General features: G+C 40.9%; 1 protein-coding gene across 11 annotated transcripts in view; it reads right to left on the reverse strand.

The window, feature by feature from the left end:
* Nucleotides 1–11298, reverse strand: part of IGF1 (insulin like growth factor 1) — a 78142-nt gene extending 66844 nt beyond the window's left edge. For 2 of the 11 annotated variants that reach the window (XR_011566663.1, XM_019961182.2), the window contains exons 1-2: nt 10955–11294; nt 6321–6480 (exon numbers count right to left, since the gene is read on the reverse strand). Coding sequence is in view for 10 of the 11 variants with exons in the window: in XM_019961182.2 (XP_019816741.2) it covers nt 6321–6480; nt 10955–11017 (223 nt within the window). In the remaining variant the exon portion in view is untranslated. Of the gene's footprint in view, nt 1–6320; nt 6481–9131; nt 9397–10954 lie in introns of those variants that run through there. The other 9 variants (XM_019961184.2, XM_019961187.2, XM_019961188.2 and 6 more) reach the window with 9 other exon arrangements.
* Between the last annotated feature and the right edge of the window lie 416 nt (nt 11299–11714).

Consider the following 11714-nt stretch of genomic DNA (forward strand, 5'->3'; position numbering starts at 1 on the left):
TACGTGCTTCTTGGACGCAGGAGACCTTGCTTTGGTTCTGGATCTACCCAGTAAGGTAAACCACAAACTCTCTATGTCTCACATTTCTCACTTGTCCAGTGAAGCAATGATTTTTACCATCTAAGACTGGGGTAAAGACAAAGTGAGAGAGCTGCTACAATTGGATTTTGAAAAAATGCAAATACTAGTCAAGCATAAGACATCCTTTGTGCTACTGATACTACTGTAAGTGTTACTATTAACAACAGGTTTTATCGGCTGCCCCTATAGAGAGAAATAGGTTTCTCTGGTGGCTCAGATGGTAAAGAATCTGCCTGCAGTGCAGGAGACCCGGGTTTGATCCCTGGGTTGGGAAGATCCCTCGGAGGAGGAAATGACAATGCATCCCAGTATTCTTGTCTGGAGAATCCCATGGACAGAGGAGTCTGGCAGGCTACAGTCTATAGGATTTCACAGAGTTGGACATGACTGAAGCAACTTAGCACACATCAAGAGAAATGAATGTGTAATGAATTGGGCTGCCCAGACATTTGCAGTAGACTCTGTAACTGATCCCAGAAGAGAATAAATAAGTATAATTGCTAATGTGTTTATGATGCCTACCATGTGCCAGGCACTATTCTAATTTAATATGTTCTAATAGATTAACCAGTTCTGTGAGGTAGTCCTTGTTTTGGAGATGAGGAAATTGAAGAACAAAGAGGTTAAGTGACTTGCTCAATGCCACCCACCAAGTAAGTTACAGAGCTAGAATTCACATCCTGGATTCTTGACAGTAGAGACCACACTTGGCCTTGACTCCTTCCCTCTCTTGCTTCTTGTAACTGTTCATCAGGGAGAAGATGGTCTTGAGGTGCTTGACCATATCAGAAAAATGCAAATTATTGCATTTGCAATATTGCAATATTTTCTAAATTTGCACAGAAATCATCACTTTCTTAGAAGTCCCTTGGTTGCCCAGACTAGTCCTCTTGGGCATATTTAAAGAGTAGTAGCCACTAGTGAAGGTCAATATGAAAACTCACTGTTTCTCTTTAAGAATATTTGTGGCCTGTTAGCTTAGTGGTGCTAATGAGACCAGTGAAGGTGAAAGTGAAGTCGCTCAGTCATGTCCGCCTCTTTGTGACCCAGTGGACTGTAGCCCACCAAGCTCCTCCGACCATGGGATTCTCCAGGCAAGAATACTGGAGTGGGTTGCCATTTCCTTCTCCAGGGGATCTTCCCGTCCGGACCTGGGGATCAAACCCAGGTCTCCCGCATTGCAGGCAAACGCTTTAACCTCTGCGCCACCAGGGAAGCCCAGGGCCAAGGTCAAATCCCACATGTTCCAATTAGCTTCAAAGAGAAAGTCACAGCCAGTGACTGTACCTCTAACTTTGACCAGCTGTCACACAAGTGCATAGCTGGAGGTCTAAGGGGTGCCAAGCCAAGGAATGCAAATGGTGTAGCTCAAATCCAGCCCCACTCAAAGCTAATGCTAATGCCCCACTCAATGCTAATGGTGGCTGAGTGTGTCTTTGGGTGTTCCCAGTGCTGTACTCTCTTCTTTAATTGGATAGGCAGTCTTAAAAGCCCGGGAAAAGGCTTTTAGTCAAGGTTTAGAAGACTATAGATTCAATCTGCACCTCTAATTTATAAAGAGCAGTTAAAAACTGACCTACTTAACTGTCCTTACTTTCAGGAGACTGAAAAAACGTGAAGATGAGAACTGTCAGTTAGTCCTTCCTAGCAAAGAAAAATGGCAATCTGTTTTCACGAGATGTGTGCTTCTTTGGCCAGATGACTTGCATGTATTTGGTCATGTCTGAGCTTGTATTCCATCCCTGAGGGGTTGGAACTCAGCTTAAAACAAAAATAAAACAAAGGCACTGGCTTCTCTTGCTTTAAGTAGGTGGGGTCCCCTATCTGGAGATGAACAGAAACTATGTGAAGAAGATAAAGGAGTCTAAAATGTTCTTTGGTCACTATTTGAATCCAAGATTCTCCTTTCTTGAATAGTACCAAATCCTTGTTAATTACAACCTAGACTATGAGTCTGTTAAAAGTTAGAAGAGGTCATTTACTTGAACAAAATCCCCTTGTTTTATAGACAAGGACATTTTGGCCCAGGAAGTTTAAATGCCTGCCAAAGTCATACAGCTAATGAATGACAGGTCTGGGAGCAGTTTTCTGAGCACTATATTTCAAATGAAAGAAGCTTGAGTTAATAATAATAACCTCAATCTAGGAAGGTTGTTGCAATCAATAACAATGAAATTCATTGCAAAGTCTTACTTAAACTCTTTATAAAACAGTATGGTTTAACACATGAAGAATGCCATTCATTTATTCAGACCTGTTCTTAATAAGTATGCATTGGAAGTATATTTTACAAAAGCTATAAATCTGGACTAACCAAAAGGGTATCCAACTTTCCTTTCTAATTGATTTACTTCTCCTTTTTCCCAGACCGTGGAGATAAAGCATATACAGTTTATTTAAGGGACTGTTTATAGACTCTTAAAACTAAAAAGGACCCCAGAAACTCGCTTTCTTTTAGTTGCTCTTAATTGAAACCATTCCAGGTGGTTGGTTGTCTGTCAATTTTTAAAGTATCTTCAAGGAGAGAAATTCCACAAGCCTCTAAAGCATATGTTAAAATGGTTAATCACCATGACTGTCAAAAATAGTATCTATGGCAAGCTGAACTTTTCCTATTTTCCTTGAAGCTCTTTTCCTCTTGCTCTGGTCCATGCACAGCAAGGTTGTGACAAACTGCTCTCTGTGAGCCTCCTCCATCAATCTGGAAAGATAATAGCTAGCTCTTTCCCAATGTGCCAACTCCATTAGGCCACCATTTTTCTCCCAAGACTATGAAAGTACAAGACTGGTTGACATGCTCTCTTACTATGATATATAGGGAAGAATCAGTACTTAGCTCTTCTTTGCAACTTTCATTGCATGTAATGTCTGGTGAAGCTGTGTTAATTATAGAGGAACTTTTGCACTTATGCTGGGAAGATGTTTACAAAACAGATAACTGAGAAGGTGGCATGCTCTGTGCTCTAGTGGAGCTTAGGCTTGTAGAGAAATAGGAACTCATTTAGAACATTGGGTTGATCGACACAAAATAAGTGTTACCGCCCCCCACCCCCCCCCCCCCGCCCCGGCCTCCCCACCAAAAGAAAAAGTTATTCAGGACAGTTCTGCCTCTTAATAGGGTTAAAAATTCCCCTTGTTAAATATTCTGGCCCAGTAAAAAAGATAGTTTTGGAGGTAACATTTTTTTAAATGTTTGCATTTCAAACTAAGATCAGAAACCCCCTTCCACAGTTAGAAAAAATCCATACATTCAAAATGGATTTGAAGCAGCTTAAAATGAAGCACGCAGCCACAACAAAACTTTGAAAGGGGTAAAAACAATAATAAGAGTCAATTGACAGTGGGTAGAGGTAGGGAAGACTGCTTTCCTCTAGAAAGTATTTCAAAGGCTGTAAATGCTTAAAGCTGACTTCTTCACACACAGTAAATCTCAAGGGACAAAAAGGAAACTCAATAAAATTTGTTGACAACAGTTAATGCCTGAAGAATAATTGGCTCAGACATGAAACAGACCATCAATGTAGCTTAGGGAGGATCTAAATGTCTCGTCTAAGTCATTGTTGGTATACATTGTATTCAGTTGAAAAGATATAAAGTTTTATCGAATAGTTGGGTAAATATGAGGCAGAAAGGATTGTCCAAAGTACCTGACAAACTTAATTCTTGATGATTCTAAAGACTAAGATCCCTAACAAGTCATGCCATTACATTCAATGGGATTCAATTCAATTCAGTCCTGCCAGTTCAACAGTCAAACTTGAGCCGCAGCTGTATCAGCCAGGCATTGAGCTAGATACTGGGATTCAATGGTAAACAATCTGGCCTTTGGTATCAAGGAGCCCATTGAGAGGGTAGATCTTGGTCACCTGATTTTAAAAATGGGAAAAGTATTTAGGAAAAGCATAAGGATTGCATTTTTCTTCCATGATTATTTTCCTCTATGATACTTGATAATACTTTTTTTTTTTTTTTTTAACCTCCTAACTAGACTGTGAGTTCCTTGAAGGCAAAGTTAATCTCTCATTCATTTCTAGGTATCTCACTCATGCCTGTACTGTGTCTTACACATAGCAGAGGTTCCATCAATGTTCTGAATTAAATGATTTAAAGGGGTTAACTTCTCTTGGGCAAAAAGGCTAGTCCAGTTGACTAGAAAATTAACAAGAACAATTTTGTGCATGACAGTTTATGTCAGACAAATAATTTACATTGTCACAGAGTGCTATAAACCAGAACTTAGGAAACCTAGACTCTCAATAATAAAACACAATTTATAAAACCACCTTCTATCCAAAGTTATATTCTATACATTAAGAGTTGCCATGTAGAACCTTCCCCTTTCAAATTATTAAGATAGAATTAAAACACATTTATAAAATCTGATCATTTGAGTAATAGAATGCCTTCCAGTGAGTTGAAATCAGTTTCCATCATAGTTGTCCAATACCCTTAATTCTTTGTGTGAACATATATAAGTATCAAAGGGTAACTTGGGATCAAATTTTTTTTTTCTTTCTCATTTTTTTGTCATTTAACTGTAAGCATCACAGTCATAGAAAGATCCAGTTTCCATGCACTGTGCATGGAAATCCTGGAGCATGTCACATCAAATGTGGCAATTCAATCTGGCACATAACCCAAGACACTTGGGGGCTCGGCCATCACCTAGTGAACTGGATAAAAGGAAATGGCACAAATGGATTATCAAAGCAAAAAAAAAGGTCCTCTTGGGCATAATAACTGAGACCCACTTATCCATTTTTTAAAATGTGGATCAGTAGTAGCAAAGTAAAGAGTAGTGACAAGCCATCGCTGGGTGATGTCGATGTGACACATTTGCCTTCTGCCAGATATTCTGAAGGTAAAACAGGTCTGCTATTCGAAAAGCACTCACCAAATGAACTCATTCGTCTGCACAGAAACAGAGAATGGGATAGAATTGCTTTATTGCCAGAAAAATAAATGAACTCACTCAAAGCGTTGGCTGGAAACAGAGAGTGGGAATTTGCCCATTTAAAGAGTAGAAAGCACGTCTCACTCTCTGTCACTAGTTGTTGAAAAGCCATTTGTCACCGAATCTACAATGAGTACAGACCATCAACATGCCTATCAACTTCTTCCTTCCATTTCTCCCTACCCATCCCAGACTGCTACACTCACAGACACCTCCTTCCAGTCTCTCTCTCTCACACACACACCTTCCTGGGAAGAAGAGAGAGACTGGAAGTGTGTGAGTCATCACAGGAGCTATTCAAAGCCTAGTGGGTAACTGAGGTAAGCTGTCTACACTTAAGCCACATGAACCTCTAAGAATGATTCACGGTCCTGAAGACCTGAGTGTCAGTTTCCTGAAACTCTCTAAACTTGCAAAGAATTAAACAGAACGAGCATCTGGCTTTCCATCACTCAGTGTCCTGTAACATACATGAGCCAGATGCCTCTGAGGTGTGTTCTCTAAGTGATCCATTCCCTCAAGCAGCAGGGACTCCCGTGTGTGTTTATTATTTATCCGCAAGCATGGACTTGCTGTCTACTTTTTATTGACTGTTGACTTTTTAATCACCTGAGACCTACTTATGGGATAAGTGACCTTGCACTTGTCAGAAACCCTTTTCCAGATGGAGACATCACTGGAGAGCCCCAGAGAAGGGTGACATCAAAGGAAGGCAACAACAAAGCCTCAAGGTCAGTGTGAACGGAGGGCAAATGAACTCAGCATTTCAGTTTGCATTGAGCAAGAGCCTGTGTCTTTGCAAATGTGCCTTTCAGCGACTTTCACCTTCTGTCTGTTCGGGGTGATTTCATGTCACATGGAGACATCTGGGATGTGCCCCTTTGCCAAGTCCACCTTCCTAGTTTCCTCCAAGTGACCTGGCACTTAAAACATCCCTACACGTTCACATACGTTGCTATGTGCACCCACAGATCTGGAAAACCAAAACCTCAACCCCCCAGGGCCATTTTGTCCTGTCTTTTCCCCGGAAGGAATGGAATAGTGAGGGCAGAGCAGAATAGTTGCGGGAAAGCCTAGTGGGAAGTAGTTAAAAGACAAACTGCTAAAGAGGAAAATTCCATCCAAAATCTGCAAAACGTGCCACGGCCCCGCTGAAACACTAGGCTCGCATTAAGGTGAGGAATCTCGGAGACTGAGGACGGCTGCCAGCCACAGGCAGTCATTCAGTTCTTCGCACACTCCGGCAGTTGTAAATCCACAGAGCAGCGAGAGGGAGGCTACTTACTGAAATAAAAGCCCCTGTCTCCGCACACGAACTGGAGAGCATCCACCAACTCAGCCCCGCAGAGGGTCTCGGGTCCCGCCGTGGCAGAGCTGGTGAAGGCGAGCAAGCACAGGGCCAGATAGAAGAGATGCGAGGAGGATGTGATGGGCATCTTCACCTGCTGAAAAAGCAGAAGGAGGGTCATCTTCCTCCTGGGTCCTTGCCAGGGGAGTGGGGGCAAGTCAAGGGTGCCTTTACCCCAGCTCTGCATTCCTGTTATTAATCAAAACTATGCCCTCAGGAGTGCAACAAGGTGTGTGAGTGACCTCTGAGCAGGTCTTGGCATCATGCTATCTGAGTTTAATCCTCTTGCTACTGTGAAACCTTGGGGAAGTCCTTCTTGAACCCTTTCTTTATGGGTTCCTATTACAATTCAATGAGATAAATGTCCTGAAACATTTAATGTGTGAAGGTGAAAGATGCTTTTATTGCACACCACTCAGAGATCCTGGTAAACCGCTGGAATCATCAAAGGTTAATTTGTGCTCAGTCCAGACTTGGCACCAGATATGTTTTATTAATTTAAATTCTCTCAAATTGGCCATCCACAGATGGCATGTGCATCCATTACTGACCAGAATATTAAATTAACCAGAACGTCATTCCCCAGCTACTGATTAAAGAGAATTTACTGCAGCTGAAAAAGAACTTGTGAAAATACTATATATCATTATAGCTTTTTTTTTCTACTTAAGAGAGGCAGAGACAGAATCAGAGGGAGAGAAAGAGAGACTGAGAGATTTCTTACCTGAAGAACATCAGCAGTTAACAACTACAAGTAAAAGTTAAAAACCAGGAACAGGAAACATCTGAGAATTTCAGAATGAAACTGGTGTATGGCAAGTAAACCCGACTCCTTTTGCATTCTAAAGCCCCTTGTGTCAAGCTCAATGTCAGATCAACACACGTGTAGGCAGTGCCTTCCACGAACAGGGAACTGGGCTCAAAACCTGCAAAAGTCTTTTTTTTTTTTTTTAAGTCTCAGGAATTCTGACTTCATCTGTTGGAGGGACTTAAGTGTCACTGTATCCTTTTTATAGCAGAGACCCCTGGTTGGCTTGACTTAGCCAGTGACAGACAGCCAACTGTCAGCCCTGCCAGAGGCAGGATTCCTGTGGCTCAAGTCTCCATCCTTGCTCTCAGCAGTGAAACAATGCAAAGGTGATCATTAAGTTTTTCCACATTGCTACTTGTGGCACAAAGATGTGGTTTCTTCTAGGAAGCCTCCCAAGGTGAGTAGCTTTATCCCTCTCAGATGCATTTACTTTCAGCAGCATCAGCAGAGTCAGTGACAGGATGTTAAATCAGGGACCCTATCAAAAGGTCATAGAGTTAAACTGGAAACTATCATTATGAAAAGAGGCTTTTCTGAACCTCCCAGTGGTGGCAGGTCCATTCAACTCCATCACTTTCAAAGAAACAGGATCAGTCATTTATTTTCCGACCACCTTCCTTGCCCTCCCTGGACTCTTAATGGCTCTCTACATCAGTGGCAAAGTTTGCTCCATCACTGTAATTAAGATTTCCATTTTTGTGGCCAGACTTTAAGTTCAGCAATTGGGGAAAAACCTAAACCCCTGATTCTCGTTAACACAATGTAAATATTTAGTTAATGCTTGTGAAACAGTTGAAGATGAAAAGCGTCCTCTATTTGCAAATCATCATAAATAATAGACATAAAATAGAAGAGGAGGTGAAAGCTTGATGGAGAATTTCTTCCATTTTCTCCATAGGACCTGTTCATGGAAACCCTCCACCCCCACATAGCCAAAGCCACAGGGACTGCTAGAAACAAGTTGTCATCCAATCCTCATCTTTCTTAGTTATAAAATAATTGGTGGGAGTTTTCCCTTTCAGTATTTCCAGTGGAAATCTCAACAAGTCCAAGCCAACTGGACTTCCTTGCCCTTTTCAAAAGAGAACACTCATAATTGATCTTACAGAACATGCCCCACGCTCTGGCAACCAGCCAGTTCTAGAACGTATGTTATTTTGCCAGTCCTATTTCTCCATTGCTCCCTTCTCTATTGAGTTAATGGTGAAGCTTAAGGCAAAGCACCTGCAACTGTAGATGCATTCAGGTTCTTCAGTTGTTGTGAAATCCAGGGAAAAAGGAACTCAACTTAAAGCCTTAGGGAATTGAGAACTTCGTTAGATGTCAACATTATACTTTTAATAGCTATTTCTTTTGTGTAACACATTTAAACTCAGCAATACCTATCAGTCTCTAGCATTTAAGAATTTAATATTTATTTTTTACAGATTTCCCTCTTTTGTTTCTTCCTTTTTTCTCCTTTTTGCTGAGTTATGTTCTCAGATAAATATCAGCACTTATAGTTCTAGGACAAGATAGAACCTCTAGTGCATTTTCTTTTAGTTCAGGAAACAGTCCATCACACCCACAGAGAACCAGAGAATTTATCACATTATGTTCCCCCAAAAGAAAACAATAAAGAACTTGCTTAGGAATTAAAAAGTTTGAAATGAGTGGCCCCATATGTTCATCATTTCCTTGGCCTTTTATTTTTCTAAACACGAAATGAAGAGAGAGAAAGGAGAGATCTGAAAGAAAGAAATGAAAGAAGAACTAGAAAGAGAAGAGAGAGAAAAAAAATTCCAGAGCACTCTTTCTCAAAAATCATTTACAAATCCAAAATTCTAAAAACCTTTCTTTTTATCTTAAATAAATGGAATATCAATTGGTTCCAGATGTCTGGGTTATAATAAAAATGCCCAGCAAAATTTGAGGGCAATAGTCAAGAAAATACTCACTGTAGGTGTAACCATTTTTGTTTGTTCCAGATCTTTTACAGCAGGTCAGGGTGGGTATTATGAGACTGATGTGAATAGAAAACTGAGGACTTAAAAACATGTGCTGCTTTGTGGGTGGGGTTTGTGAAAGCATCTAGTTACATTTGGACACCCAGGCAGGTATGCTATGAGCCTGGGTAAACTGCCTTTTGTCCATTCAGACAATAAACAAATTGCACGGCTGGGATTTGAGTCAATCTTCTCTTCCCAATCAAGCCACCGATTTCCATCGTGTGCCTATTGTAGCCGTCCTGGACAGGGGCCGAAACTCCAGTCCTCCCCTGTGCCCTCTTCCCTCTGACTCAAACACTTGGAAATATCTTGAGACTCACAGTACAATCAGCTTGTGAGCTCTGCCTGGCAGACACCTTTACTCATTGAATTACATTTGAAAGAACCACGTAGCTCCCTGAAACCACTTCCTGCTCCAAGTACAGGAAAAAGCAACAACTTATGGCTAGCTAGCTCTACTTCTGAAAAGTTCAGCATACACAGCATGGAAAGTTCATTTGGAGTTTTCCAAACTTGTAATTAATGCAGAGATAACACCACACAGCCCCTTTTAGGATCGTCTAAGTAGGGAGACAAAATCCCCAGCTGTCAGACCATATAGCATATGTGTATACTGACTTCATTTCTTTTAAAAGCAAGGTAGCCAGTGTGCATCTTGGCATCTCAAGGGCGGCAGGATCAGGTGCCCGACAAGGATGTATTCTTAACTCCTAAGCCACTGACTTGACTAAGAAAAGTCGTAGTGGTGGAGTACTTGAAAGCGGCAAACGAGTGCTGGACTAAGCGGTAGGGACGTATCATGAATTGAGCCCACAGGCAATTGCATCGGGGAGCCAGTGACAGCAGCTTAAAAATGCTTGCAAATTGGAAAAATACAAGTCTTGAAAGATATAATTTTGCTGAGAATGGAAACTTGAACTAGGGCCAGTTATTGGAAAGGCGAAGTCAGTGCATTGACAACGCTAGCCAAATTTACCTAAAGAGACTTTACAATCCCAAATACAAAATCCGCGTTTTACAACACAAAACCCCAAGTCCAAACTTCGCCCCTGAGAGTCCTCTTCAAAAGAAAAAACTTGGAATAGCAGTTGCTAGAAAGTTTCCGCTTTCCATATACAGTGTGCATTTGTTTAAATTATCCGAATATGCAAGGTCAGCAGGAGTTCTTAAGGAGTTCTTTTTCAGAAGAGCAAATGAAACTTCACTCTAACTTTGACTCTCTGGGCATAAGTGCAGAGAGTTCCGGGACCTTAGCTCCAAAGATCATATTTAAAAGCTTTAATATCATTTAAAACGTAACTCTTTGTATGTGGCATGCCTTGTAATCAAAAGTCCTGGCAAGTTACACACACACACACACACACACACACAACCACACACAGTCCTACATACACATGAACATGGTCTTAAAAATAAAACATCTGCACCTGCAAAAAAAATCCAAAAGTTCATATCCATGCCCTATAGCCCTTAACCATAGACAGGATTTAAAGGAATCTTCTATAATGACACCACTCAAGCCCTGAAGAAGTGGAGGATTTAGCATAAGTACCTTGCAATAGTTTTTACTCATACAGATATCTGTGCAAAGGCATTTATCTCCCGGAGCTATTTTTTCAGATCCCACAGAATTGCATATTCAGCAATTTATAAATAACTCCCAGTGCCGAAACAATGAAAATTCTAAAGTGAAGAACATTTCTAAGCAGAAGCAAACAGTACACAATTTAAAGAAAATTCCCCAATGACTTCAAAGAGTAAGAAATATTTACCTTCAAGAAATCACAAAAGCAGCACTTAAATAATTGGGTTGGAAGACTGCTGATTTTTCCCATTGCTTCTGAAGTGCAAAGTCTGGAAATGAATTGGTTAGCAGGAATAATGAGGCAAAAAGAAATCCAGGGAGATGGGAGATGTTGAGAGCAATGTCACATTTCAATTTTGAGGACTTTATTCCATTGCGCAGGCTCTATCTGCTCTGAATTTAGCAGTGACAGTGAGATTTAGCAAACAGAAGAGGGATTTAGAGAAAATCCTCACATTTATCTACAAAACACAGACACTGTAGACAGGAAACAGCTGGGGGAACGCTTGCCTTCTCTCTCTCTCCCTCTTCTGGCAAAGTTATCGAGTAAGGACTTTTTTGGGCATGGTGACAAATAACATCATACCTTTGCATTTTAAAACTAGAGCACAGAAGCATTTTTTTCCCTTAAAAGAATGTGTGTTAGTGACAAGAGGAGCAGACATTAAAATACTGATGCTGTCCTCTGATTAACTTTCTACCGGGCGTGAAGACACACACATCTGCTAATACACCTTACCCGTATGAAAGGAATATTCGTGGAGGATGGGCGAGCAATTTTATATTCCAGAGCCAACACAAAATTTAAAAAACAAGAAATGAAAAAAAGACCATCTCAAGCCTACTCTATGATTTTAACCCTCAAACGACTGGGGTAAACTAGAATGGAAGACAGCGCTGGGATGACCCCTCGTCCTGGTTGCCAAGTGAGGGGAATGATCTCATTT

Source organism: Bos indicus, chromosome 5 (assembly GCF_029378745.1).
Source record: "Bos indicus isolate NIAB-ARS_2022 breed Sahiwal x Tharparkar chromosome 5, NIAB-ARS_B.indTharparkar_mat_pri_1.0, whole genome shotgun sequence".
NCBI classification, from domain to species: domain Eukaryota; kingdom Metazoa; phylum Chordata; class Mammalia; order Artiodactyla; family Bovidae; genus Bos; species Bos indicus.